At 35.4% G+C, this 27546-nt stretch overlaps 1 protein-coding gene across 1 annotated transcript in view; it reads left to right on the top strand.

The window, feature by feature from the left end:
• The window catches only part of LOC129739061 (pituitary homeobox homolog Ptx1), a 145765-nt gene that overhangs the window by 55545 nt on the left and 62674 nt on the right, over nucleotides 1-27546 (top strand). Inside the window, exons 3-4 of the mRNA XM_055730438.1 lie at nucleotides 15124-15258; nucleotides 23837-24144. Of these exons, the coding sequence (XP_055586413.1) occupies nucleotides 15124-15258; nucleotides 23837-24144 (443 nt within the window). The remainder of the gene's footprint in view (nucleotides 1-15123; nucleotides 15259-23836; nucleotides 24145-27546) is intronic.

The following is a 27546-nucleotide window of genomic DNA, read 5'->3' on the forward strand; positions in this document are numbered from 1 at the left end:
GGATCGCCAATGTAATATTCTGCCATCTATGCAAACTGCCTAGCACACAGACTTCAAGTTGTCGACTCCCTGACTGACTTCCATTACGTAACACGTTCACTCTCAACTGAGATACTAAGTTTCCTTACACGCTAATTCAGGATACCACAACTATGTTGCACAGCCCAACGTCTTCCGCAAATTCTACTAGTTTAGCTCCCGTTTTAGGGCTAAACCTCAGTAGCTTATCGTACTCAATGTTCTACAGGACCGGGACAAGTATTCACCCCTGAGGAACGCCCGCTGAGATTTTTTGTATTTTTTTGTATCTTCACACCCTAAACGGTGAGCGATGACGCAATTCTTCAAGTCTAAAGTGACGACCGCACAGAAGCCAAGACCTCTACTCTTAACAAACTTGGCTCTGAAAGATTAGCCGGTGTGCCGATGGGTCTTCTGAGAGTTCACACCGTGTAGAGGGACTGATTTCAGCTTCTTCCATGTATCAGGGAAAACGCCTTCCGTAAAGTATCTCTGCAGTGACGACTGGAACATTTCGGGGAATTCCATGATCGCGGCCTTAACTGCTGTAATTTTATGTTGTAAATAGGATAATCAATATCCAATATGAACATTATGTAACGTAGTGTATTTAGGTGATGATTCATCAGGGTTATCGAACTTAAAAGATGGAATTCAATAGAAATTGATCTTTAAAAAGACATTTGAAGAACTTGCAAAAATCACAATAAAATCCCTATCTGTCACCCGGTGAAATGAGTTACAAACTGTCACAATGCACATATTTAACCATGTGCAGTTGCAATAAAAGTTGCCCTTACTGATTTGCCTAACCTTGGGCCAGTCGTCTTGTCCATGTTATAACAACTATCAAGCTAGTGGTGTCTCGATAATAATTATTCGGTTTAAAGCCTACATGCAGCTCACAGATAGTAAGGGACGGAAAGTGTGTGCAAAAATTTACGATATTTACCCGTCCGATGCACCGCGCCGTGCTGTTACTGTAGTCTATAGTGAATTGCAACAACTTTGGCCTTACGGCCGTCGGACGAGAGATTAGATTTGAAATTTTCCGCTTTGCTGCGATTCTTCTTCCGTTCCCAGGGCTGTCGTCTATCCGATTTCGTTTTACCGTCTACGACTAAGAGACGTCGACCTAGAAACTAGATAAGCTGACAAATAGTGCACTTGCCCGGATGCTCACCGGATTGCAACTATCCAAAACCGGTGATTTTCTGACTGATCACGGGAACATCCGGGAGGAAGTGGCTCATCCAACTGGAAGTGGTTTGGAGAAACCTCGTTTTGATTAACTACCTCCCTATTGCTCCACAACGAATTTTCCAGTTTCACTGTCGCAAGAACTGATTGATGAGTTCTCTAGTAGGAAAATTTCCGCGAAATTGCTCTGAACCTGCCCGGATCCAAACCGAGGAGGGCATCAATTTAAATTAAGTTTCGATTTCGTCACCCGTCAGTTTCGATTCCGACGCTAATCTGTCTCATCTGTTGTTCAGGCTGCCGCGCCGGCCGCCCACTCCCCGATTGACGTCTCTTCTGCCTTTACTTTTGCTTCTGTTTCTACTCTGTAGAATCGAGGGATGTCGTCGTTCTGTCTAGGCTAGGTTAGACAAGGTTCAAACTAGGCTTTTCCTTGCCCGGGAGTCAGCAAAAAGGGCGTCGGAAAAATCTGCTGCAAAGAGGACCATGTGCGTAATGCATCTTCAATTATCTCTGCACCATCAGGTCCTAGTTAGGTTTTTGGAACGGAAAACAGAAGGTAGCTGGCTGGTACCAGAGCGAAGGGATGAGTCGAATCGGGACCAGCAGACAAATCGAGCTATGATGATGATGATGAGGTTAGGTTGGTCGGTGGTTTTTGTCTTTCCGATGGGCGGTTTCGTCCTTCTGTTCAGATTCTGTTTGAATAAATTAACGCGAATATATATTGCTCATTAAAACGGGCAGATAATGGAAAGGAGGAAAAACAACGAGATATATTTGATGTTTGAAAAAGCATTGGAATAACTAAAAACCTTAATGTAAACTCTTTTGAAAACGGCAGAATGTTTAATTTTTTTTGACGTTAATAGGAATTTCTCATGACAGGTGGTTTTAATATTAGATAACAACATTTATCGACAAGGCAATCCAGAGGTCAATCTAAATCTGTTTAACTTAAAATACTATGAAATGTCTAATTTCATCCTAGTTAGAAGAAAAGAATTTCAAACTTAGTAACTATACTATACTAAGTATTTAGTGTAGTATATAGTATAATGTTGTTTACAATAGTATAGTATAGTATAGTATAGTATAGTATAGTATAGTATAGTATAGTATAGTATAGTATAGTATAGTATAGTATAGTATAGTATAGTATAGTATAGTATAGTATAGTATAGTATAGTATAGTATAGTATAGTATAGTATAGTATAGTATAGTATAGTATAGTATAGTATAGTATAGTATAGTATAGTATAGTATAGTATAGTATAGTATAGTATAGTATAGTATAGTATAGTATAGTATAGTATAGTATAGTATAGTATAGTATAGTATAGTATAGTATAGTATAGTATAGTATAGTATAGTATAGTATAGTATAGTATAGTATAGTATAGTATAGTATAGTATAGTATAGTATAGTATAGTATAGTATAGTATAGTATAGTATAGTATAGTATAGTATAGTATAGTATAGTATAGTATAGTATAGTATAGTATAGTATAGTATAGTATAGTATAGTATAGTATAGTATAGTATAGTATAGTATAGTATAGTATAGTATAGTATAGTATAGTATAGTATAGTATAGTATAGTATAGTATAGTATAGTATAGTATAGTATAGTATAGTATAGTATAGTATAGTATAGTATAGTATAGTATAGTATAGTATAGTATAGTATAGTATAGTATAGTATAGTATAGTATAGTATAGTATAGTATAGTATAGTATAGTATAGTATAGTATAGTATAGTATAGTATAGTATAGTATAGTATAGTATAGTATAGTATAGTATAGTATAGTATAGTATAGTATAGTATAGTATAGTATAGTATAGTATAGTATAGTATAGTATAGTATAGTATAGTATAGTATAGTATAGTATAGTATAGTATAGTATAGTATAGTATAGTATAGTATAGTATAGTATAGTATAGTATAGTATAGTATAGTATAGTATAGTATAGTATAGTATAGTATAGTATAGTATAGTATAGTATAGTATAGTATAGTATAGTATAGTATAGTATAGTATAGTATAGTATAGTATAGTATAGTATAGTATAGTATAGTATAGTATAGTATAGTATAGTATAGTATAGTATAGTATAGTATAGTATAGTATAGTATAGTATAGTATAGTATAGTATAGTATAGTATAGTATAGTATAGTATAGTATAGTATAGTATAGTATAGTATAGTATAGTATAGTATAGTATAGTATAGTATAGTATAGTATAGTATAGTATAGTATAGTATAGTATAGTATAGTATAGTATAGTATAGTATAGTATAGTATAGTATAGTATAGTATAGTATAGTATAGTATAGTATAGTATAGTATAGTATAGTATAGTATAGTATAGTATAGTATAGTATAGTATAGTATAGTATAGTATAGTATAGTATAGTATAGTATAGTATAGTATAGTATAGTATAGTATAGTATAGTATAGTATAGTATAGTACAGTATAGTGTAGTATAGTATAGTATGGTTTAGTTTAATACAGTATAATACAATACAGATTTCAAATAAGACTATTGAATAAACGAAAACATGTTGTTTGAAAGGTAATTTTTAAAACATTTCCTGATCAGCATATACCGGATTTCTAATCCATTTGTCTTATTTCTGTAAAACAGTTCATTCATGTTTCTTTTTCAGAAAATGAAGTCTATTTTGGAATGCTTAAAAACTGTTTGTATTATTTAAAAAATGTCGGTTTTAAATAGCAAAAATGCTGAAAAGTTTCAGCAAAAATAGAAAATTCTGCTCATACCTTTAGTTTTCGGCTAGAACAGGCTACAAAAGACTTGTTACAGCCAGTCACCAGTTTATCATATGGTTTATAATGTAGTTTTTAACTTTTAATGCAAATCATTATAATTGTATTTTATGATTCAGATGGGAAAGTACTTCAAAAATAATCATTGTTTGAATATCCTATCAAAAACTTAATTTTTTAAACTATTTTATTATCCAAACCTTTTTATCTGTATTTGTAAATAAGAAAACTTTTCTCTTTGGGAAACTTTTAGGAAAAAATCGAAACAAGAAAAAATACTTTGTTTTGAAGAAGCAAAAACATCGGAAAAATAGGGAGAGTAAATTCGAATATGGGCATCAAAATGTTGTTTCCAAACAATGAATTCGATTCATTCATAATCAAATTTTTGCTCTTTCAATTTTAAAATATTTTATAGCATTTTGTTACCATTTTCCAAAAAAAAACTTCTTTTGCCACATCTCTGGCATAACCCGTAGAATTTTGAACGTGACAATTGAGTGGGATTTTTCAATTTTTTTTTGTTCTTATCCCTCTGTCTTAGATTTTCTCGAGTTTTTTTTTTTCGTCTGTCTGTTCATTGTTTTCCTACTCAAGTCTGCCAGTTAAGTACGTCATGTACAAAGCGGTCTCTCAAATTCCGGAGTGCCACTCCTCCCAACGAATGTGTTTATTGGTGTGTTTTACGGCATTTTTAAGTTGAACGTTTTTTTTTTCGTTGAAGTTTCCCAATGAAGACAGAATGCAAACATGGCGTGAAATAGTTAGACCAATTAATTATAAACAGTGTTAATTCAACTGCTCCGTTTTCGTTTCCTACTAATCGTTGGAGTCGTAAATCATGTTTTAGTGTCGACTGTTTCGGAATTTTTCCTTGTTTGGGGATCGTTGGTTTAGAATTAACGGTTGTGAACTGTTTTTTTTTTTTTGTGTTCTTAATTTCCGTGATGAGCACGTTTGGTTAGAAAAATTCGAATTGTCTTTGAAAATATCGATTATCAGCCAACCGATAGGATCACCAATTTATTCGCAGTTTATTCAACCGTTCCGATTTCTTTGGCACCTTGATCGAAATCCAACTGGGCGTTCAGATTTTCCTTACCAAGCAGTTTGGTTAGGGCATCAGTGACACTTTTCCGAAACAAGAATTCGACGAGGGTTGTTCAAAAGCCAGATTTCGATCCATCCTGCGGAAGATAGGGAATTTTCGGAGAATATTCGACCGGGGAAAAACACACTAGGAATATTCACAATAAGCCATATGGGACCAATTTTCTGGTCAAATAAATTTTCCACTTCTTCTGTGCTTTGTTGGGTAAAATGTTTCTCTTAGCCTAGATGAGTGTGGTGTTCTATCTAGTGATTTTTTGCTGAACCCAACAAATGTGGACTCGAAGATAAGCACGAAGGGTTCTCTCATGCTCTCGGTTGAAGTTGTTCACTGCATAGCATTTTAATATGTAATGATAATCACCATTATGGCGGTTTGTAGCTAAAGGGACAGATTTTCTTTGCCGCCCGAGTCGTTCAGGAAGCCTTTGATTGTTCCCTCGGGTTCGTTTAGGATGCTAGGCAAATTGAAAAATGGAATTCGAGCAATCCTGCTTTTGAGAGACATTAAAAGTTTTTTTTTTTTTTTGAAAAAAATCTGAATCGGGAATATTTTTTCATTTAATTTAAAAATAAACACAAAACCAGCTCGATTGATAAATTTTATTGATCTTCAAGAGTTCACCTTCTACGTTCAGCGTTTTTTTTTTCTCAGTATGCTGATTATCGCCCGTTTTGTTGACTCATTTGCCGTGCTGTTTATTTGTCCCCTTTTTTTTTTTTTTTAATCATGTCGTGTGATTGCCGCGTCATCGAACTGATTAATCGAATTCGGCATGTTTGAATTTATGGCACGTGAATTTTTTCTTCGGTTTTCGGTCAAACGATAATAATCTCCCGCGCACTGTTTGCGTTGAACTTTACCCGACTCCCGTAATTCCGCCGTTTGCGCAAAACCGTCTGATTACGATAATTTCCGATGATTGGACAATCAACACGTTTGAGGGATCAATTTGGTTTGGTTATTTTTCTCGGACATTTTTTTTTCAACTACCTTTTAAACAACGACTTAAATATTTTCTTAACCTTAATGTTCAACCTTTTTAGTGTCAAACGACCCAAACATCAACAGCCATAAACAAATGATCGTAGACGGCAAAAAAAACATAAAATATTAAACATTCTCTCACAATTTTGCTGGCAGCATTGAGATGGCCCCAAATCAACCCGTTCAACCGGATGATTTGTGGCCGTTTTTTTTCTCTCACCGGTTGACAAGCTAGGTTTTAAATTATTTGCCGTTTCGATTCTTTCAGAAGAAACGGAACCAAACGAAAATTTACTGAAACAATATATTTTAAGTCAAATGTCGCGTCCGATAGCCGCAAGATATTTTTGCGGTATTCCACACCCACTTTGAAGAAGCTCTGGGCTGAGTAGTAAATTGAGCGCTAGCTAAATAGTGGCTGGCAGCTAAATTGAAGTGCTGTGGTTTAAAAAGCACAGAAAACTGTCAACCGTAATGAGCGTTTTACATATCGGAGGAATAATTGAGTGCGTTTTGAGAAGCTCCGAATGAAATAAACCGGATTAAGATATGGTTAGATTTTTTTTTTAATGGAATGACATAATAAGCTAAGAGTTACCTCAACTTTTAATCGATACACAAAAATAAGTTACATAATAAACAACTTGGAGCTTACTTTCGGTTAATGTTGAACTAAATGAAAGTTTGATATGTAAAAAATATATATGATATATTGTCATTTAAAAAAATATCAACGCTTGAAAAAATCTATTCAATTGATGTAAATTTTTCTCAACTACTAGAACCACATCTAGCCCAAAAAAAAATTTGAAAATGAGAATCAATTATACATTTTGATGCAAGATTTCAAAGGTGCTTGAAAAACTTGAATCGCACTGTTAGTTGATATCTTATATTCTTATCCTGAGGTCTGTATGGCGACCGTTAAAAACTTGTTTAGCAAGCACGATTGCTCGTCGAAATGTAATGAGCAACGTCTAGAAATTCCAAAAAATTTATGACATTGTTTTGATTTTAATTTTGTTTTAGCATACATGGCGACCGTCAAAAATGGTTTGTTTTAGTTTCACTTGGACATACATCCGATTTTATATGAGCCACACTCATGTGAGGTATTATGATGGTTCCAATATCTTTGTTTCAAATTTATTTGTTTATATATATTAACATACTGAGGAAAAATATCGATCAAAGATCCTTTTCACATCATGACTTTGATTTAAGATTTGTTGAATCACTCTTGAATGCTCTGTTCCAAATATTATGACAACATACTGTCCATAAAATTGCGGATTGCGGTTCCATAAACCTAAAATATGGTGATATACTTGAACATGTTTCTTGCGCCCTAACATTTTTTTCTAGCGCGCTATTCCTCTGGTCAGATGAATTTTGGAACATCCGGCAGTCAGAACAATCCAAAGGGTTCCGTTTGTGCCGAATCATTTATCCACCGGCATTCAACCCTTTTCCAGTTTCCGATTTTTCTTGTGTTTTTGTTTGCCAGGGGTGATCGATGATGTATGGGTTGCAATTAGAGGCGATGAAATTCATATTCTCCCGAAAACCAGCCAGTTGTGGTCAGGAGATTTTTATGTTTTCGGCAAAATAATTGGGTTACCATCTGCAGAGATTTGATTTGGTGGCTAATATGTTTATAAAACATGTCGATTATTTTTGAGTTTTTCCAAGCTAAAAGTTTTCAATTTTCAGTTTCCAACGCAAACGATGGTTTTGTGACAAATGAGGAATTAAACCTGAGGTCAAATTTTTCAAGAATGGAAACTTACTGAAAATCTTTTATAAGTTAAACTTGTGACAGTTTTTATTGAAATTGTAGTACAAATTCTCCTCTCAAGAGCTCATCATCCAGTACAACCGTGTTTCAGTTGCGGTTTTTCCCAGTTTTTTCATTAGCGGGCAGGATTGCGGTATGGTGTCATGTTCTAGCCGCAGGAAAAAAAAAACATGTAAAACGTCAACAGCCATCGGCCATGCAGTGGTAGCAACACCCGAACATAATTTATGTCCAGAGGGCCCAAAGCCATAAAACTATCAATATATTATTTTGATATTTTCAACACTTTGGTCGATGGTGTTGTTTTTTCCCTACTTCTTTCTCCCCCGAAACCATAAGCAAAAATCGGTTCCATGAACTCTTCTGGTTCGATTGACAACATCATTACAAACCGCGTGATGATGGGTTTTTCTGGGTAACGTTGTTCTTTTTTTTTGTCATGTTCCAAAGTTGTTGTTTTTTTTTTCGTGGAAGGGTTTCGATCCTTCCCGTTCGAAACGAAAAGAAAAGGTGGATGGCACACTTCATTGAAATTTAATTCGTGTTATGATTATGGTTACGATTATTGCGCCAAAATCTGTTGCGAATTAGGATTGCCATTCTTGCCAAGTTTTTTTTGTCCGGTTTGTTTTGACTTTCTGTTGGCTATTGAATCGTACAATAAAAAAAAAGCAAAGCCACCAACAACAGGGTGATTTTTTGCTTGTTTTTGGTAATAAAAATATGTTGTTTACACGTTTCCTCACTTGTTCGCTAACTATTGTTTGGATTTCAATTTTCACAAAATGACAGTCTGTGGATCATTGAAAAGAATAACCTACTTTCGTTAAAATTTAAGCACAGAAATTTCCAAGAGTATTAGAGTTTTTTTTATTTTGGTAGAACATCTTTATTAAATTTATATGAAATAATTGAAATTGTTTTGAAAACTGAACAAATGACCTCCATTAGGGTCTTGATTTTTTAAAAGTTTAGAATTCATCAAACAGAACAAAGAAAAAGTTAAATTTATGAAAATTATTACAACAGTGTAGTAATAACTCTAAAAACTGCAATTTTTAAAAAGATTTCAGATTTTAAATAAAGGAAAATATTATAACTTTAATTTCCAATCATAACATAATTGAATATTGTCAGTATTTATAAAGAAATCAAATTTTCAGCATCTTACTTTTAATGATTTTATGTTGAAACTGCTTTAATTTCTATAAGGATTCTTTTCATTTTCATACACAAGTTTTAGTATACAAATTTGTTGGAATATTCAAGATATTCTTCATACATTCCTAATGGCACAAAAATTCCCCCTTATTAGTAATTTGATTGGACATTTAGCTCGAAAGATCTAAGCCCGAAGAGCGCTAGGCCGAAGGATGTTTGACTGAAAAGGATAATAGCTCGAATGTGAATAAAACCGAAGGTTATTTGGTCGAAGATGTTTCTGCTGATTGGATGTCAGGCCGAATAGACGTAAGGTCTGTTGGATGCTAATCTTATGAATTTCAGATGTAAAAATCCCGTATTTCGAGCATTGAATCCACACTTTTGCGTCATTCCTTCTAAAGTTCATCCGACCTATCATCTTTTCTACCTACTGTCCATTTGGCTTGAAATCCTTTCAGCCTACCATTCATTCGACCTAACATCTATTCAACCTTACATTTTATTGGCCTTGCGTCCGTTCGGCCAAAATGTCTACGGCTAAATAACTTTCAGGCCTGATAACCCATTTGAGCTGCCAGCACATATCGCAAGCATGGAATACAAAACAGAACGTGAGCGATTAGTGTCACATTCGCGAGCCCATCACTTAGACCCGATATGAACTCGAGAGTGCGTGAAGACTACATCCACAGCGATCACCAAGCGATACGCATACAGCATAGGAGACCGAAATCTTGTGGTTGCGAGGCAACCAAGCCGATCCGTGAGCGGAGATGTAAGACAAAAGCTTAAGAACAGGAAGTCTGCGTCGGAGCTATGAACATGCAGAGAGCATCGTAAGCAGTGTTCCGAAAATCACTCAATTCTCATGAGAGACACTGAAACGTTTTCAACGGCGAAAGCAAAACTTAAATTGTCGGTTGATTTGTCTCCCAGCGAGGCAAAGTTTGAGTTCGACAGTGCTGCTCCGAGAATCAAAGAAATAAAAATTGAAAGAAAGACGTTCCTTCTCCAGTTGGACTCCTCAACTGAGTGAGGAGCTACCGAATTTTCAGTTTCTTTCTTCAGTCAATAACTTTTCTTGCTCAATCACTCACTCACTCACTCGTTTACTGATCGATGATCGAATGCTGTCTGCCTGATACATCTTGCTTTGTTGTTGCTTTTGTTGGGGAGGACCAAAAAAGCAATTCAAACACCCAGGCAGTATGTATGTTCATATGTATCTGCCGTTTTGGCAGATGGTACGCAGGCAGTATAAATCGATGCAAGGCCGCATTGATTGAGTTTGAGTGAGTGAGTGAGTAGATTTTCGAATCGGATCTTGTATCAATAAGTGTCTCAATCACTTCTGATACACCAGGTAGTGAGCTTGAGAGATCGACTTTGATGCGAATCCGCTCTCGCTTTTGAATCTTGTTTACATTGATTCCGCATTGTTGCTCTGCCGACTCTCTAGGGAACTATAGGCAGCATCATTCGGCTTTGAATTTTTCCAATTAGAAACCTATCATGAGCGTTTCTTCCGAGTGATTTTCGGAACACTGATCGCAAGTACAAATCGCTGAATAGCTTACGAAAATGATAATAGCGGCGTGGGACATGAATATGATCAGAAGAAAACCGACTTACTGGTGCACCTCAGAAATGGCCGAGCTGCGTGCTAGCTGCCTTAAAGCCAGGCGGCAAGCTCAACGGGCGAGAAACGATGCCGGCAGAGAATCGAGAGATGCCGTTTATCGAGTACCCAGGGTAGCACTTAAGCGAGCTGTTATGACGAGCAAGGAGCAACTGCTACAGAGCACTGTGCCAGAGCGTAGACAACAACCCATGAGGCAAAGCATATAGAGTTGCACTAGGGAGATCCGGAAAAATTGAAGGAGATCGCTGTGAATGGCCACTAGCCCCTACGAAGCGGGAGTCCACACACATCGAGCCAATCACGAACGAGGAACTTGTGGCCGACACTAAAAAACTAGCAGAAGGCTCCTGGCCCGGACGGAATCCCGAATTCAGTGTATTCCAGATACTTTCAGAGTGGTGTTACAAAAGCGTCTCGACTGAGGATTTTTTACGTAACCGTCGGAAAACTGCGAAGCTGGTGTCACAACCGAAACTGGGAAAACCTATCTGTCTATTGGATACCCTTGGTAAATTACTAAAGAGGACTATCTTCAACAAACTAACTTTTCGGGAAGGGAGATCTACGGTGGACGCCATCCGAATGGTGACAGAACACGCGAAACGCTCATACCAAAAGAAGAGCAAAAGGTTTTCGTCATTGCGCCATTGTGATGATCGATGTTAAAAATGCCTTCAACAACGCTAGCCGCTCCACAGGATGCGTGTCCCCAATACCCTCTGCAGGATAATAAGAAGCCTTTTGAAAATCGTGTCTTGACCTACGAAACCGAAACCGATTTACAATCTACTAGCCTAACAGCGGTGTTCCGCAGAGTTCCATACTCGGACCTGTGCTGTGAGGTCTTAAGTGTAAACGCTGAAACTTCCAGTAGACGCGCAGATATTCGGATTTGCTGTCGATATCGTGCTCATGATCACCGACGAAACAATCGATTAGGTAGAAGACCTTGACAGGGTGCTTGTAGAAAGGGTTGGCATCTGGATGGAGGGAGTCGAGCTTTAGATAGCTCACCATAAACCCAAAGTACTTCTCATTACCAACGAAAGAGTTGTGCCGCACATGGAGATTACTGTTGGAGGACACGCGACATCTTCGAATCAGCAGCTGAATTACCTCCGAGTGATGGTCAACAATCGCTTAAATTTGGGTGCGCATGTCAAATACTGTAGGAAAAGTGAATCAAAAATCATCGATTCATTGGCCTGGATTATGCCGAACTGTCATGTTTCAAGAGTATCAAGAGACGTCTCTTTGCGTGCGTAGCACTGTCGAAACTACGATACGGGGCTCAGCCATAGAGGTAGAGCGCAACAGATCCAAATTACGGAGCCCACATCTGCTAATAGCCATACGAGTTTCTAGTGCATACATGACCATACCCGCAGATGCAGCTTTTATCATCGTGGGCATGATAAACTTCTGTCTGACGCAGTTCCTTTTGGGTCCAGGGTGTTTTAAGCAATACCTTCAACGGCTCAAGCTTATTAGCTCGTCATATTGCCAGAATTTGCAGATACGGAGGAATCGGCAGAACATATTTTTCAGCCCCAGGTTTTTTTTAAGGCTTAAAAACTTCAAAATTTGTACGCAGATAACATTGTGGGTGAAGTGTCACAACGAATATTCGTGGCGTGCTATAGTCGATGAAATCTGGCAAATCATGTAGCTGTTTAATTTTGTGCGTGTTAAATGTTAAATTGGGTAAAACCGAGCCAACATTCGATGTTTATAATTAAGAGTGTAACCTGTCAAACGAAAACACATGTGCACGTGAACAAAGAAAAAACAAAACAACATTGCACAACAAAACAATTAACCGTTTCTGTTGGTGTCGCGTAAGCCGTTGCATCCCGTAGCCGTAACCTATAAAGGACCGGGTCGGTCCGCATCGGCAGGAGGTGAGCGAAAACAATTCGGTTAAACACAGATCGGATAAATATCCATTTATCTTAACACCCAGGAAACGATTTGCTGAACATCACGCTACAACATCCAGCCCCGACGTCAAGCCAAGCAGAGCCGAAAGTTGCAAACTGTGCTGGTAGAGCCGGTTTATCATTGCAAACCGCCCCAACGGGGTGAGTGACAAAATAGTGAAGGAAACCGTTGAGAAAAGAAGAAACAATGTTTGTTTTCTACAGGGCCGTTGTTGGAGAGCCGAGTGTCGTTGTTCGGGAGCTCAACGCACTATTGGGCCCAGCTCATTCTTTTGGCCAAGCCGGAACAGAACCAGCCAGAAGCAGACAGCGGAGGTGCTCCGGGCAGTGGTGCGTGCCCGTGGAGCAGTGTAACCAGGCAGGGTTGTCAGAAATTCCGTGATATTCAGCTGTGATATTCTGTGCCGAACCAAATGTGATATAGATGTTATTCGTCTTGTTTGTCAGTTTGTACACTAATGTAGGAAATACGGGCCCGTAAGTAGGATAAAATAATGTAAGCTAGGCTAGGTTTTAAATATATCCTGTTAGTGAAATTTCATGTAAGTAAATTGTGATAATGCTACAAGTTTTGGGTTTTGAGTGTTTGTGTTTTGGATTGTTGTTAGCCGTGCAGCACACACTGAAAGTCAGTGATGCTCAACTTGTTTCAATCATACGCGATCTAATACGAATCGGGAAAAATGATGAACGAAGAGAGAGAGAGAGCTAGTCAACCAAACTTGACAAGGTAAAGGAAGATCTTGGGCCTCGTATGTTAAAAGGTCTCACGTACTCAGCTACGATGCAGCAAAAGGAAGCGGAGAAACCATCCGGGGTGGTCGTGACGGCATTCTAGCTTGAAAGTTTCTCAATCGACCATGCCTCAGTGGTAAGGAATCATACAGGGGTGGATGCTGTGACAAGCCTGAGTTACTTTCAAAGCGTTATCAAATCGGCACACGTCCCGGGTCTTCTTTTCCAGCCTATAGTTGATGAAAGAGGAAAAGGAGATATAGAAGAAAGTGGAGAAAGACCAAAAATGAGAAACAGGAAAAGGTGTTCATAAGCAGACCTTACCTTTTGAAGTAGTTTCACAAGGTGAATCCGAGGGGGCCATATGGCATACGAAGTTCAAGGTGGTTTTAGTGGGACGAGCCCACTCGCGGCAGCAAACACCCGGCTGTTATGGTTTGAAGTCAAATTTCCTTCTGGTAAAAAATCTATTCGACATAACGTCTATCGACTGAATGACCTTTTGCCAAAAAAAATTTTGCTGAATAGCCAAGTACATACGAACAAAGTTTTGAGTTGTAAATTCATCATAAAACCATATCAATTGCCAAGAAATAAGAAGTAACATGAAAAAAAAACATTGTTCCATAAATTAATGCCCAAATTGGACCCATCAATGAAATGTGACAACACCAGCCCATAAAACCACGTGTCCCATATGTTCAACTACATTCTGGTTAGCTACAAATCTGCGGCAAGCACGCAGTACGCGTGGAATCCACAGAACGAACCTTAGAAATGCAAACATCTTCAGGTAAGGTATCAGCCGGGCCGGGGGAAAAAAGGTCGATGAAATATTTCTCCCATAACAACCATCGACCCGAGTTGAGAGAACATGGAAAAGCAAAACCCACCAAAGGGAAACAAGACACTCATCGTCCGGGGCCATCCATGTTAAAAGTTATGTAAATTTACGCCACTACAAATTATCCCATTATGTCGCACACGCAGGCAGGTCCCTACACACCGGTATGTTTTGTGAGCGCAGAAAATACTCGAAAGAAAAGCTTGTCTCCTACACTCTCGTGTCGAGCAAATGGGACACGCACGATTTTGAACGTTTTTCCTTTTGCGTCCAAAATTTCACGGCTGTTCACAAATATGTACGAGTAGGAAAAAAAAGAAACAATCTGGAATGTTAAAGACAGTCATTTAACACTTGTCCGCAATGGCCTGGGACATGGGGACCCGGGTGCGTTTTTCAACAGTTCCGGACACATTTTCCCTTGTAGGACCACGGTTTTACGGTTGTAAGTTTGGTTTCTCTCTCTTTTTTTTGGTTGGTGTTCTTTCTCTGTGTCGAGAATGATCACTCATCATGACTAGGTACCAGCTTCTTGACGATGGCTGTGAAAAACTCTTCAGAACATGAGCTGCATTAATTGGTTCATGGCATCGCGGCAAAGGAACGAGATTTATCGATTCCGTTTAGGAAAGTGACACTTTTTCCCCGGGTCTGAAATGTTTGCCAAGTTGTTTTTCCCACTCGTTGGAACTGTCCCGCCTTTCTTCGGTTCATGGACTTGGTGATGAGTGAGGCCGCCAACGATGCCATACTTGGCATAAATTTGTATGTCCTTGTTAGCATATGCTTCTGAGAATCTTTCTATTTAATCATATTTTTTAAAGAAAAGACCAATACTGAACGCAAAATTCATTTAATTTTTCTACTTCCTTTCTTTTCAGTGTGGGCCGAAACGGGAGACTTCCGGGATAACGGGCACAGTGCGATGTCTGCCGTTACAAGCTTGGATCATTCACAAATGAGCTTCCAGTCATCGGGATCGCGAAACCGCAGCAGCCGGGATCGGAAAAGTGACGGTGAGTTTTAAAAGTTTTTAAATAACAATCGTAGTTTTGAACCAAACTATGCTTTTTAGATCTTAGTTCCACAGAAATTCAAAAACTACCCCAAAATCGACTCATTTTATTATTCTACAACCTTCTACATAAGACTTTTGAACTTTTATAACAGGATTTGAAAAACAGCTTTGATAAACTTCATTATTTGAAAGACCCTTTCAAGATTTCAGTTTCAGCAATGGGTAGTCATTATGAAATGTTTTAATAAATTTTAGACATGTAACTTATCTAAGCTTCAGAACCGAGAACAAAACATGTCATTTTCGTACGGTTCCTGTTCATGTGAGAATTAAGAAATTAAGTATACTGATTTAATTTAAGTCCCAAGTATTTCGAGTGATTAGCTCATTCTGGTAAAAAAAAAATGGTATGATTTTCACTAGGTTCCAAAATGAAGCTTTCGTCCTGTCACTGGATAAAATATTATAAATTAATTAAGATTGCCAATATTAAAAATGGTTAAAAAAATTATGTTAGCAAATTGCTTTCTTCATTTCCATTTTGGAACACCAATGAGAATTAGATTTGAAATTATTTACGGAAGTATGGCTTGGTCTAAAGATCATCTTCCAATCAATACTGATGTTATGAAATCGTTTTGGTACATCTTTGTACCTGAAAATAATTACATTTTCGTAGAGGACGGAAAGAATTAAAGAAACATAAGCTATCAAAGAACGAAAGAACATAAGCCGTAAATATCATGAATTTTTCGAAAAAGATACAACGGCTCACCGGCAGGAGAAAAAATATCATCTTCCAATTCAAGTATCGAATCTATCGCCAATTTGGTGAAACTACGTCGAGAAATTCTCTCAGAGAGCATCTTGATAAACTTTACCTTGGTAGGTGTTGGCACTGTAGTTTGACGACCTCCACCCACAATACCGATTTTTGGTACTTCTGATCTCCAAATATCTTCCAAGTGAAAGGCGAAATAAAAAAAAAAATACACGTATATTAGACAGCTCTCGACATAAGTCTTTCTGCCGTTTCACAGCATGAAATTAGGCAATCAAAGCACTACGTTTAGATTCGAGACCTATTTGAGCAAAAAAAAACCCTTGATTTTTTTTTTCTTAGCGGCCCACCACATTCCCCCACATAAAAAAACTCGATTTGAGCCCCCTGGTAATGGACGCTTACTGTTCTCAACATGTCTGGCAGCAAATAAAGAAAGAACTTAATACTTGAAAACGCGAGCAAAGTTTTAATAATGCTGAGAACTTTCAAAGAGATTATTAAATACGAGGAAATGTAGTGAGGATATATAACAATATTTGTTTAAATTTATCCCAGCGGAAGAATAATTCCGAATAAGAGATCCATTTTCATATGTGATGAAAGAAATTAGAGAAACATGAACTATCAAAGAACGAAAGAACATAAGCCGTAAATATCATGAAAATTTCGAAAAAGATACAACGGCTCACCGACAGGACTTGAACCTGCAATCTCCGCTTCGGTACAACGGCGCGTTAGCCAATTCCACCACGGTGAACGTGATGGAACCGGGGAACACGAGCAATCGAGCTCTGCCGATCAACTGCTGGACCTTCTATATCCCGCATGTGATCTTTCCCTCTATTGATCTCTCTTGTTTCTCTAACCCCACCCATCGACTCGGGATTTTAGCCGAGCGAGCACATGGTCGATTGCTTCGGGTTTGCCGCAACTTACGGTCAGACGAAGAAGCAATCAGTGCCGCTCAAGGTTCCGAGCAGACCAGTTACAAACCCGAAGCAATCGACCATGTGCTCGCTCGGCTAAAATCCCGAGTCGATGGGTGGGGTTAGAGAAACAAGAGAGATCAATAGAGGGAAAGATCACATGCGGGATATACATGGTGTTTCGATAGAAGGTCCAGCAGTTGATCGGCAGAGCTCGATTGCTCGTGTTCGCCGGTTTCATCACGTTCACCGTGGTGGAATTGGCTAACGCGCCGTTGTACCGAAGCGGAGATTGCAGGTTCAAGTCCTGTCGGTGAGCCGTTGTATCTTTTTCGAAATTTTCATGATATTTACGGCTTATGTTCTTTCGTTCTTTGATAGTTCATGTTTCTCTAATTTCTTTCATCACATATGAAAATGTGATCATTTTCAGGTACAAAGATGTACCAAGCGATTTCATAACATCAGTATTGAGAGATCCATTATTGATCATATGAAAAATACTAAGATTTAAAAGAATTATTTATATATTTAAAAGAAACTAAGAATACTATTTAAACTACTTAATTTAAATTAAATCAATTGCTAAGAAAATTTAAAAGGACTGAAATAAGTGGTTGGTTGATCATCGGTTTAGGTTATCTTTTTATTACTGCATAAGTTTGGTCTTAAAAATGTTCCTGTTGGAAATGTTTTTAATTTCATCAAGAAAGCTGTTGAATTGTGTTGGACCAATGAAAGAAATTATTAAAATATGATTATTGTTTGAAGAGTTAAGATTATCAAAAACATAGGTTATAGTTTGAAGATCACAAAGTATGGAGAGAGGTAATATATTGTGAGAACAAATAAAATAAATAAATTTGGTTGGATAGTGAAAAGGAAAGTAGAGTATGGTTTTCAGACAACGATTTTGGAGGGTTTGTAGACGAGAAAAAATGGACAATGACGCTCTGCCCCAAACAGCTTTCAAGTAGTATAAACGGGAGTGTACAAAAGCAAAATGAAATTTAAGGAAAATATGACGTGGAACAAAAGCTTTCATCCTCCATAAAACTCTGCTCAGGGATGAATTTGTATTTGTAGTTGATCAATGTGGCAGAACCATGACAGAGTTCCGTCTAGAAGTATTCCTAGAAACTTGAAGTTGGTAACCTTCTTCATGGTTGTATTGGATAGATAGAGATTGGATAGATATAGTAAAAACAGTAGAGGTCCAATACTGCTGCCTTGTGGTACACCAACTTCGAAGAGAGCTCTTTGCCTCACCTAAGATGACAAATTATTTTTTGTTAGCCAAGTAGCTGCGTATAAGATTGTTGGCTAAACCTCTTATGCCACAACACTTCATTTTTTTTCAGTAATATACAATGATTAAGAGTGTCAAAGGCCTTCTTAAGGTCTAGAAATAGTCCACCCATTTTTTTGGCATCTATTTATTTTTCAATAACAGATCTATTTTTCCAGCAATTCTCAGGTGGCTATAAGCGTACTTGATCTAGATTTTAACCCATATTGAAAATTGTAGAAAACGTTATTTTCGTTTAGAATCTGTTCATTCTGGTTATTCATAGCTTTTCGAAAACCTTACTAAAAATGCTTAATGTTGATATGAGGCGGTAGTTATTTACATCGAGAGTATCTCCAGAATTAAATATTGGAATAACTCTATCTGTCTTTAGATATTCCGGATAGGTTCCTGCTTCTAAAATCTTGTTGAAGCATTCCGAGAGAATTTTTGCGAAATGTATGCTATGATGTTTAAGCACCTGTGATGGAATATTTTGAGGTCTCCTGCATTTTTTGTTATTCAACGATTTGATGACTAAAGTGACCTCATTAACTGACGCAGGCTGCAGAAACAAAGAAATAGAAATCCGGTCAATATACCTGTAGGTGTTAAAACTTGAGTCGATGGTAATGTTGTTTGCGAGAGATTTACCGATACTAGTGAAATAATTGTTAAAGGTCTTAAATGCTTTAAGTTAGTTTCCAGCTCTTAGATTAATTCCATATTCATTTTGTGATATTCCGAGTATTTAGTTGACATTTTTGCATAATTTTGAATCTGGCATGTAACTCAGAAAATTTTCGTAGTAGGATCTTTTACAATTGCTTTTGCAAAAGTCTACTATTTCGGAAATGTGGTTCAGCATTTCTTTTAATTGTAGATTTACTAGATGTTTTTTTTTACTCTTTTAAGATAATTATGTTTTATTCCGATAAGGGTCCAAAGATCAAAACTTATCCACGGAAATGATTTCCTTTACTTTTTACAGCTTTTTTGCAATTTATTTTATCAAGATGAGAGTAAAAAGTTAAAGGTGAAAATTATGTTACGAATACAGCAGTCTGCATCATGATTGCTTGCAAACGACAGAGAAAAAAATCGATTTATTCTGGAACTTTCATATCTTTTTTTTTCAATAATTTTCGTTTCATAATTCGTTACTTCCCCTATCGTTTTAATTTTTCATATTTTTAAGGATGAAGAGCTGGATATAAAGAATAAGCTTTTAAAAAATGTGCAAATCTTGAATTTAATATGGGTTTATTTAAAATGATGAATTTCCTGTTTCTAAAGCGATTAAAATAAAATATAAAATTTTTTAATCTTGAATTCATCATTGATTTATTTAAAATTATGAATTTCCTGTTCTTTAAGCGATCGAATAAAATATATAATTTTAAAATTGAATCTTTTTTATCATACCAAATAAAAAAAATATTTCTACGAAGATTAAGATTCTTTACTCAAGTATTGATATTCAGAGTCTTCATTTTGATATCTTGCAATTTATTTATACTTAATCTGTACTCTGATGCATCGAATCATCGGTTAAGTCTTTAATGTTCGGATTCAAATGAACGATCCGTATATTCAAATCCGAATTTGAATGACGAATTTTTTCAAGCTCCAAAACACCAACTAACAATTTTCTGTGTTCTAAACATAAAGATTAATTCTACAATAGCCAATTTGAAAATCAATGAGAAACTGAAACATAAAAAATTAAAATTGAAAATTTCCAAAACAAAATATGCCAGGATAAATTTTAAATCTTTCTTTCGTCACCAGAAGTTGAAAATCCTGGAGGGGAGGGGATCACAGAAAATAATCAATATGCACAATATTTTAGAATTGAGTTATATTTGTTCGAAAATTTGACTAAATGTTGATTACATAAGGTGGTACACTGTAACCATTTTCTACAGTTTGGCTTTCGGTATTTCAACTGCTTGAATTTTCTAAGAATTTATCAAATTTTTCAATAAAATACATTAAATTTTTTTAAGTCCCTCATTCTTAATAAAATGAAGGGGGGGGGGGGGGCTTGTAAAAAAAAGATTTTTTTTCCATTAAATATGAATATTATCTTTTGAAATAAGGTCTTGTTTTAAAGGTAAATGCATTTTTTACAATTGTGATTAAAATTTAACAATAAATATTGGTTTAATATTAAGTTTATATTTTCTGTGTTTAAGGTGTTTACTGATCACCAAAAATCATATTCTTTTACTTTTCATTATTCGAATTATCAATTAAACGTATCATCATTTGGAGGCACAATTTTCCCGTATGTTTGGATAACGTGCCGCTATTAAGCCTACCCCCATTCTGAACAACATTTTAAAGCTTCAATGACTTCTTAAAAACTTATATTCGCAGATAATCAAAAGCCTTAAGCATCAATTGTTTGAAGGTTAAGGGCTCATCGTGGCCCGAAAAGAATAAAATATTGGTTTCTTCAGTGAATTTTAGTTTCTTAAAACTGATCCTACTAAACTTTGTTTTTTCAATGAAAATTTTTCGAAAATGTATTAAAATTTAAAATTTTTTGAAAAACAAGTGAAACCATAATGGCTATCACGCATAATAACATCAATTGCACTAATTTTTGGTTCTGTTAAAATCATTTTTTACGTTTTCTCTGAACATATGAATGCTGCATATATTTAGGAAAAAAATAAAACAAAAAATTCTACTAGATGAAATTATAAAATTAAAATTTAAAATGAATGAAATTTCAATGTTGAAAACCACGTGAAGCAAAACAATCATTTTTAAGTATATAGAAACGAGATTGACAAGGGTCACTTTGATTTGCATTTTGTTTCATCTTACCCCAGACAGATAACTGATTTTTTTTTTAATTTGCTGATTGTCCGAAAAATATTTTTACACCAGCAGTCTTGAAATAAAATGATGTAGATATAAAGTATGCAGGTGATATCAATAAGCCAATTCACCATACTGGGAAAAGTTTAAACGGCATCGAGAAATGTTACAGTTTGTAGATGTGCTGCTCGATTTTTTTTTTAGTTATTTCACTTCTTAGCAAGATGTTGGATAAAGTACTAGAGCGCACGCTTACTGAAGTTTGAATTTTTTTATATTTTTGTTTTTTTATGTGATTGTGATTTATGATTCTGTAATTTTTAAAATTTGTAGTTTATATTTATAAACCTGTATCGAAATTCAGAGTTTAGAGTATGTGCTCGAAATATGATTTCTTCTATCTGAATTTTCATTAAAATTCTCAGTTTATGTTCCAAAATTGAAAATTGTCATACTCAATATTCATTTCATATAAAGATTTTCAGTATAGTTTACTCTAAACTATGATTTAAAATCCTAAATGTCTTTATTTTCTACAAATATTTTGTTCATCAATTGAACAGCATTTTCAAGGTGAAGATCAGCAAAAACGAGTGTAAAAAAATATAAAAGTGGTTCTTTCATGTTTTGTCAATATTTTTATTAAGACAAGAACCGGCTTAAATTCTATACCGTATACATAATTTGTTACAGCTCTGTTCTGAGAAAAAATCTGCTTTAAAATCTGCTTTCTAAGAAATGAATCTGAATTAAGACCCGTAAATGAATTTCAAATTCAAATATTAATTCAACTATTAATTTACCTTTGAAATTGAAATTTTCATGGATTTGTTGGATATTAAATAGATCAAAAATCGATAAGTATTTTCTATTTTTGTCTTTAATTTATTTTAAGTAAACTGATTTTGGGTTTGAGATCTGTTAGAAAATTTTATTAATAAATTCAAAGGTTTGTGAATCTAATATTTCAAAACGTTGTATAAGTGTAGGGGATTAAGTTTAGGTACGAATTTCAAATGATAGATGATTCTTAATTTCAATCCAAAGTGTTAATTGTTAATTAATTTTGTACTGCATTTGAAAATTATTCATGGGTTTAAATTTTGATCAATCGTTTGATTCTACAGTAAAAGCTAAATCATTATCTTACAAGAATAAAAAACAGTTTCAAGTGAGTTCGTTTTTTTAAACGGAAGAATCTATAGGATTGTACTGTTTTACTTTTTTTTAATAAATGAAAATATCATCAAATAGGTTGGGATTCTTCTATATGTATTTAATTTAAAAAAAACTCAAATTTAAAAATTATATAACAATTAATTAAAAAAAATAACTTTCCGGCACTCAACTCCTTAATTATCAAAAATGGTTAAAAAAAACTGATTCTGGTTTTCAGTTTAAAACAATAGTTTAAGGAGGTTTTTCTTGAATAAGGATTCTAATTTTGAAGAATATTCAGAATTTTGTTTAATAATCATAGAACCAAGAGTTCAATTGTTTTATTGAGAACTGTAGCTAATTTTTGAGCGTTTTTATTTTGGAGAATGATAGCCGTCTTCTGCACCAAGAATTAATTTTGATTTCTGATTTACTGGTTTGTATTTTTCAATCCTATGCTAAGAGTTTTAACATTTTTGGACCCTGTGTTTAAAAATGGAAAGTTGAAAGTGGTTCTGAAACTTTCAATATGAATTTCGCTTATACTTTTTTAACATATTCAAATATTTGAGTCCCAAAGACTACTTTCGGATTTGGATATGATAAAACGGAATGACTCATCTTTTCAGACAGTCAACCAAAAAAAATTCTTAAAATCATCAAAGATGCTGCAAGTTGTTTGGGTGAAACAACGCCCAGGCCAATCCGATAAGAGATCACATTTGCATAGGTCATGTTTTGAAATAGGGAAGATAAAAAAAAACTCGAGCGACAGGTGAATTGTTAATTCAACTGTCTATCATTAAATTTGTGTTTTCAAAAGTCGCAAACCCAGAGACGGTGTCAAATCAAAGATCGATCAAACTCATTCAAACAAGCAAACACGAACGATTCGAACAAACGTGAGGGACCAGGTTGATTCATTTTTCTACTTGTGATAGCTACACATTGCTGGAGGTTTTTGACATTTGAATTGGGTGATTGAAAACGGAACCATCATCATCGATCTATCTATTACAGTCGTTATCAAACTCGTGAACGGCCGTAGTAGTTTTTCGGACGACTGAATTCGAATAGACTATCTCATAGTATAGCGTCCAACAACCTGTAGGTACATTGAGCTGTTAAACGAATGATTTGATGAATTGATGGCTAGCCCATTCATCATGTGTTGTTTGATTTTGAATTACCATTTCGTCTACCATTGAAGAGATTGTTACGGAATCGAACAACTTCTTCCTTTAGATAGTTTAGTAATTTTGTTCTAGTTCCGAGTTTCCGAATAACCTTTTGCGTCCAATCGAAAATGTCGCCTTTCGTTTACTCGTGGGGGCAAAAGTTGAAACCACTTTTGCCTCCATCAATCGTATGTAAATTGGGTTCCGTACCGAAAACTTTCCGGAACCGACCTGAAACTCATTTTCTACCCTGAAACATACATGCATACATATATAGAATGTAAGTGACATCTTTGTGCCGCAGCATCCTAGGCGGCAAAAATTTCCCGGCAAACTATTGATTGACAAAGTTTTAATTGATTTCATCCCCCCTTTCTCGCGGCGTCTCTCCCCACTCTCATCCCGCACAGTAACACGTGTCGATCCGACGTCGGTCAAGACGGAGCAAATCAGCAGCGGGATGTCGCACGACGATGGCGGCAATGGCGCGACGACGATCACCGCCGACGGAAGTAGTGGCGGAAACAACGATGGGACCGGAAACGGAACCGGAACCAAGAACGACAAAAAGAACAAACGCCAGCGGAGGCAGCGGACCCACTTCACCTCCCAGCAGCTGCACGAACTGGAGCAAACTTTCAGCCGGAACCGGTACCCGGACATGTCCACCCGGGAGGAGATCGCCATGTGGACCAACCTGACCGAGGCGCGCGTTAGGGTAAGTTTTGTCACCCCTTTTTCCATTTTGATACATTTTTTTTCCTGTCCCTCGGGAGGGATCTAATCTGGGCGACGAGAAACCCCGCCGGGTTGGGCCGCGATAATCGTCCTGTTGGGCAATATTGTTATTCATATCATTTCATCCGAAACTGTTTTTCGAATAAGGGTGGAAAAGGATTTCCCCCTTTTTTTTTGGTGGCGGATGTTTTCCGATCGGATATTGGCTAAGTTGCATAATAAAAGCATTATGGTAATAATTGTTTTATTATGGTATCGGTGTTGAAAGATTTTTAGGGGAGAAATCATTGGAAAAGAATTATTTTATAATGGGAAATCAAATAGAACACCAAACATTTTTCAATATTTTTTCCAGTAAAAATTGTCAAATTTTGCTTTTTATGTTTTCTAAACCAAATTTTCATAAAGAAAAAAATTTAAAAAAAAGTATGAAAAAATGTCATACTTCTTGACATTAATATTGTACCACATTTTGGATTAGCTTTGCAATATTTGGTATCGTTTCGATCTTTAGTATGAGGAAGAAAGATTATTTTGTACATTTTACAAAGTTCGATCATGCCTTTATATAGATTGTTACCTAAAGTCACTAACCTTACATGCTTTCGCAAATGTTTAATTGAGCATACATCAAAAAAATCAAAGTACCTTGACTATTTTTGATCGATAAATTTCAAACACGAAGTTGCTTGATATATTTTACAGTTTTCAAAATTTGTTCAAACATGTTCCAAGACAAACACTTAAAATTAAAATTTGGCTTCTACATTCAAGAATCATCATGAATTAAAAAAAGTTTACATGATAAAGTTTCCAGAATTTTTTCAGCACGTACCCGGGCTATTTTATTGAAAAACCTGGCAATATCCAGGGATTTGATTTTTTAAAATGTTAACCAAAATTTCGGGTAAACTTAGTCAAAATCCAGAAATTACTCAACACAAATCAAGAAAAAAGAACTTGATAAAATGGTTTTTTCATCAGCAGTTTTTTAATTGTATTTAAGACTTTCAAAAAATTTCTCATGACAATTTTTATAAAAAGTGCTCAATTTTTTTTTTTGGACGGATAAATAAATAAATTAACAACACAATTTGTTTTTTTTTTGTATGTTTGGCAAATGAAGTGAATAAATCCAGCAAAATTCAGGCTTTTTCAATGAAATCCGGGCGGGTCGGCCTTTGGTCAAATTTTATATCAAATATCCGGGGAAACCCGAATAAAACCGGGCAATCTGGCAACCTCATAATCTGTGTATTTACTTGTTTCAATTAGTTGAAACGGGACTTAATATTACTCCCGCTACATATGACTCACCTGCTGTCTTAATTTAAATAAAGTGTAGGTTAGGTTGGCTCTTTTGTCTTGAAGTCTAGCTCGAAGTGCCTAATTTTGATTAAATTATTTAAACAAACATTTTTTGCAAAATTTCAGCTTATTCGGATACCTTTCAATTTTATTTGAACTTTTTATGGAAACAGGGAAAGTTTTCAACAATTTCCTACAGTTTCCTTAAGTACAACTTTTTAGTGTAAAAACTACAGTTTAACAGTGCTTCCAACCATAAGATATAATTATTAACAAAACATTTGGTAAGAAAACAAATATACGAAAATATTTACAATATTGTTCTTAATTAAGTACCAAAAACTCTAGCTCTAACCTAAGGTTGCAAGAATTTTTCCAACACCAACCCGGGCTAGACAAATCCAGGCCATTTTATCTAAAAACCTGGCAAAATCCGGGCATTTGATTTCAAAATGTCGACCCACTAAGAAATTACTCAACACAAATCACAAAAAAATAGTTTTTTACATCACATTTCAAATCTTATTTAAAGCTTTTGAATGACTTTTCATGATAATTTTGTTGAAACTTGCTCAAAAAATTTCGGTTTTGACGACGCCTTTCTCGAAAAAAAAAATATATATATGTATATAAAATATTTCTTTTTCTTTTGTATATTTAGGCAAATAAAGTGAATATATCCGGGCCAAATCCGGCCTTTTTTCAATGAAATCGGAGCAACCGGACTCAAATTTTGTATCAAAAATCTAGGCAAACCCCGATTTATTCAGACAATCTGGCAACCTTACTCTAACCTTTGCACAGCTTGTTGATATCAGAAACTCACCAGGGTACGACCGATAAAAAATTCAGGCAGTTTTTGGTGAATTTTCAATGAAATCATCTATTTATCTCCTGAAACTACGATTGGAATATAATGTTTTAAACACAGTTCTGATACAAGGCCCAATTTTGTTGTAAAAGCTACAAATTAGTAATGAAAAAAGGAAAAATAATAAACGGGGTGTATCGGTAATCAACACGATTTTCTATTTTAACGAGCAACGATTTTTCATCATTTGATACGTTAGAAGATTTCTTCCAGTAGCTCTATTTTCAGTTCAGATTTTTTTTTTCTAAATTAATGGTATGATTATATTTCCTTAAAAAGGATCTTTAATTCGGATAATTCGATAAACATTAAGATAAGTAATATTCAGCTGTTTATTTAATACCGCAATTCATGTTTCCGAGTTTGAATTTCATTTTCCATAAAAGTTCACAAAAAATCTCGTTTTTTTCTTCCTACTTCTAAAGTTCCCTAAGGAAGTCATCTGAGTCCACATCTGTTTAAATTGTTTATGATTACCCTTGTAAAGTTTTTGAAGCTGAATTACTGTCCGATACAAATTACAAAAAAAAAAATCGTTCTTCAGCACAATGTAAAGACCGATTGTCATTGCATCAGAATCTCTTCAAGTCTATGCTCTTCAAGCATAAAGTTGAAGCATAAAGTTAAAGCAAAAAAAAATGTAAAACTACCGCACTCATGCACGATTGAGGATAACTCATGTTTACACAGACGGGTATGTAATTCTTGAACAAATTTAAACCATTCGAAATAATGGTAGTGGATTAAATCGTAATTGTTAAAAACATTGAGCTTTGACCATTATCTGAGATAAAAATTATAAGGATTCCTTAAACCAAAGCAAAAAAAACATATCTCTTTGTCAATTGGTTGTAACTTTTTTGACAAATATAAACGAATACGGTTCCAAAGATAAGCTAAACTAAAATTCTATTTACACGGTAAGAAGTCCGTAGTTAACATATAGGACTTGAAATATTTTCGCTCAAAAAACGTGTTGATTCGCTAGAGCCGGGAAACTTGCCCTTGGTAAAACACCTTGTAAAAAGAAATTAAGCGGTTAAACAAAACTGAGATAAATCAAACGTATAAAACCTTAGTGAATTTTAAAAATCCTATTAAAAAAAACCCTTAGCGTACTAAACAAGACGGCCATTTTTTTTAATTTCGGTTAAAAAATAACGGTAAAAAAATAACCGAAAATGATACTAAGTTTGGTAATAA

Source organism: Uranotaenia lowii, chromosome 1, assembly GCF_029784155.1.
Source record: "Uranotaenia lowii strain MFRU-FL chromosome 1, ASM2978415v1, whole genome shotgun sequence".
In the NCBI taxonomy this organism is placed as follows: domain Eukaryota; kingdom Metazoa; phylum Arthropoda; class Insecta; order Diptera; family Culicidae; genus Uranotaenia; species Uranotaenia lowii.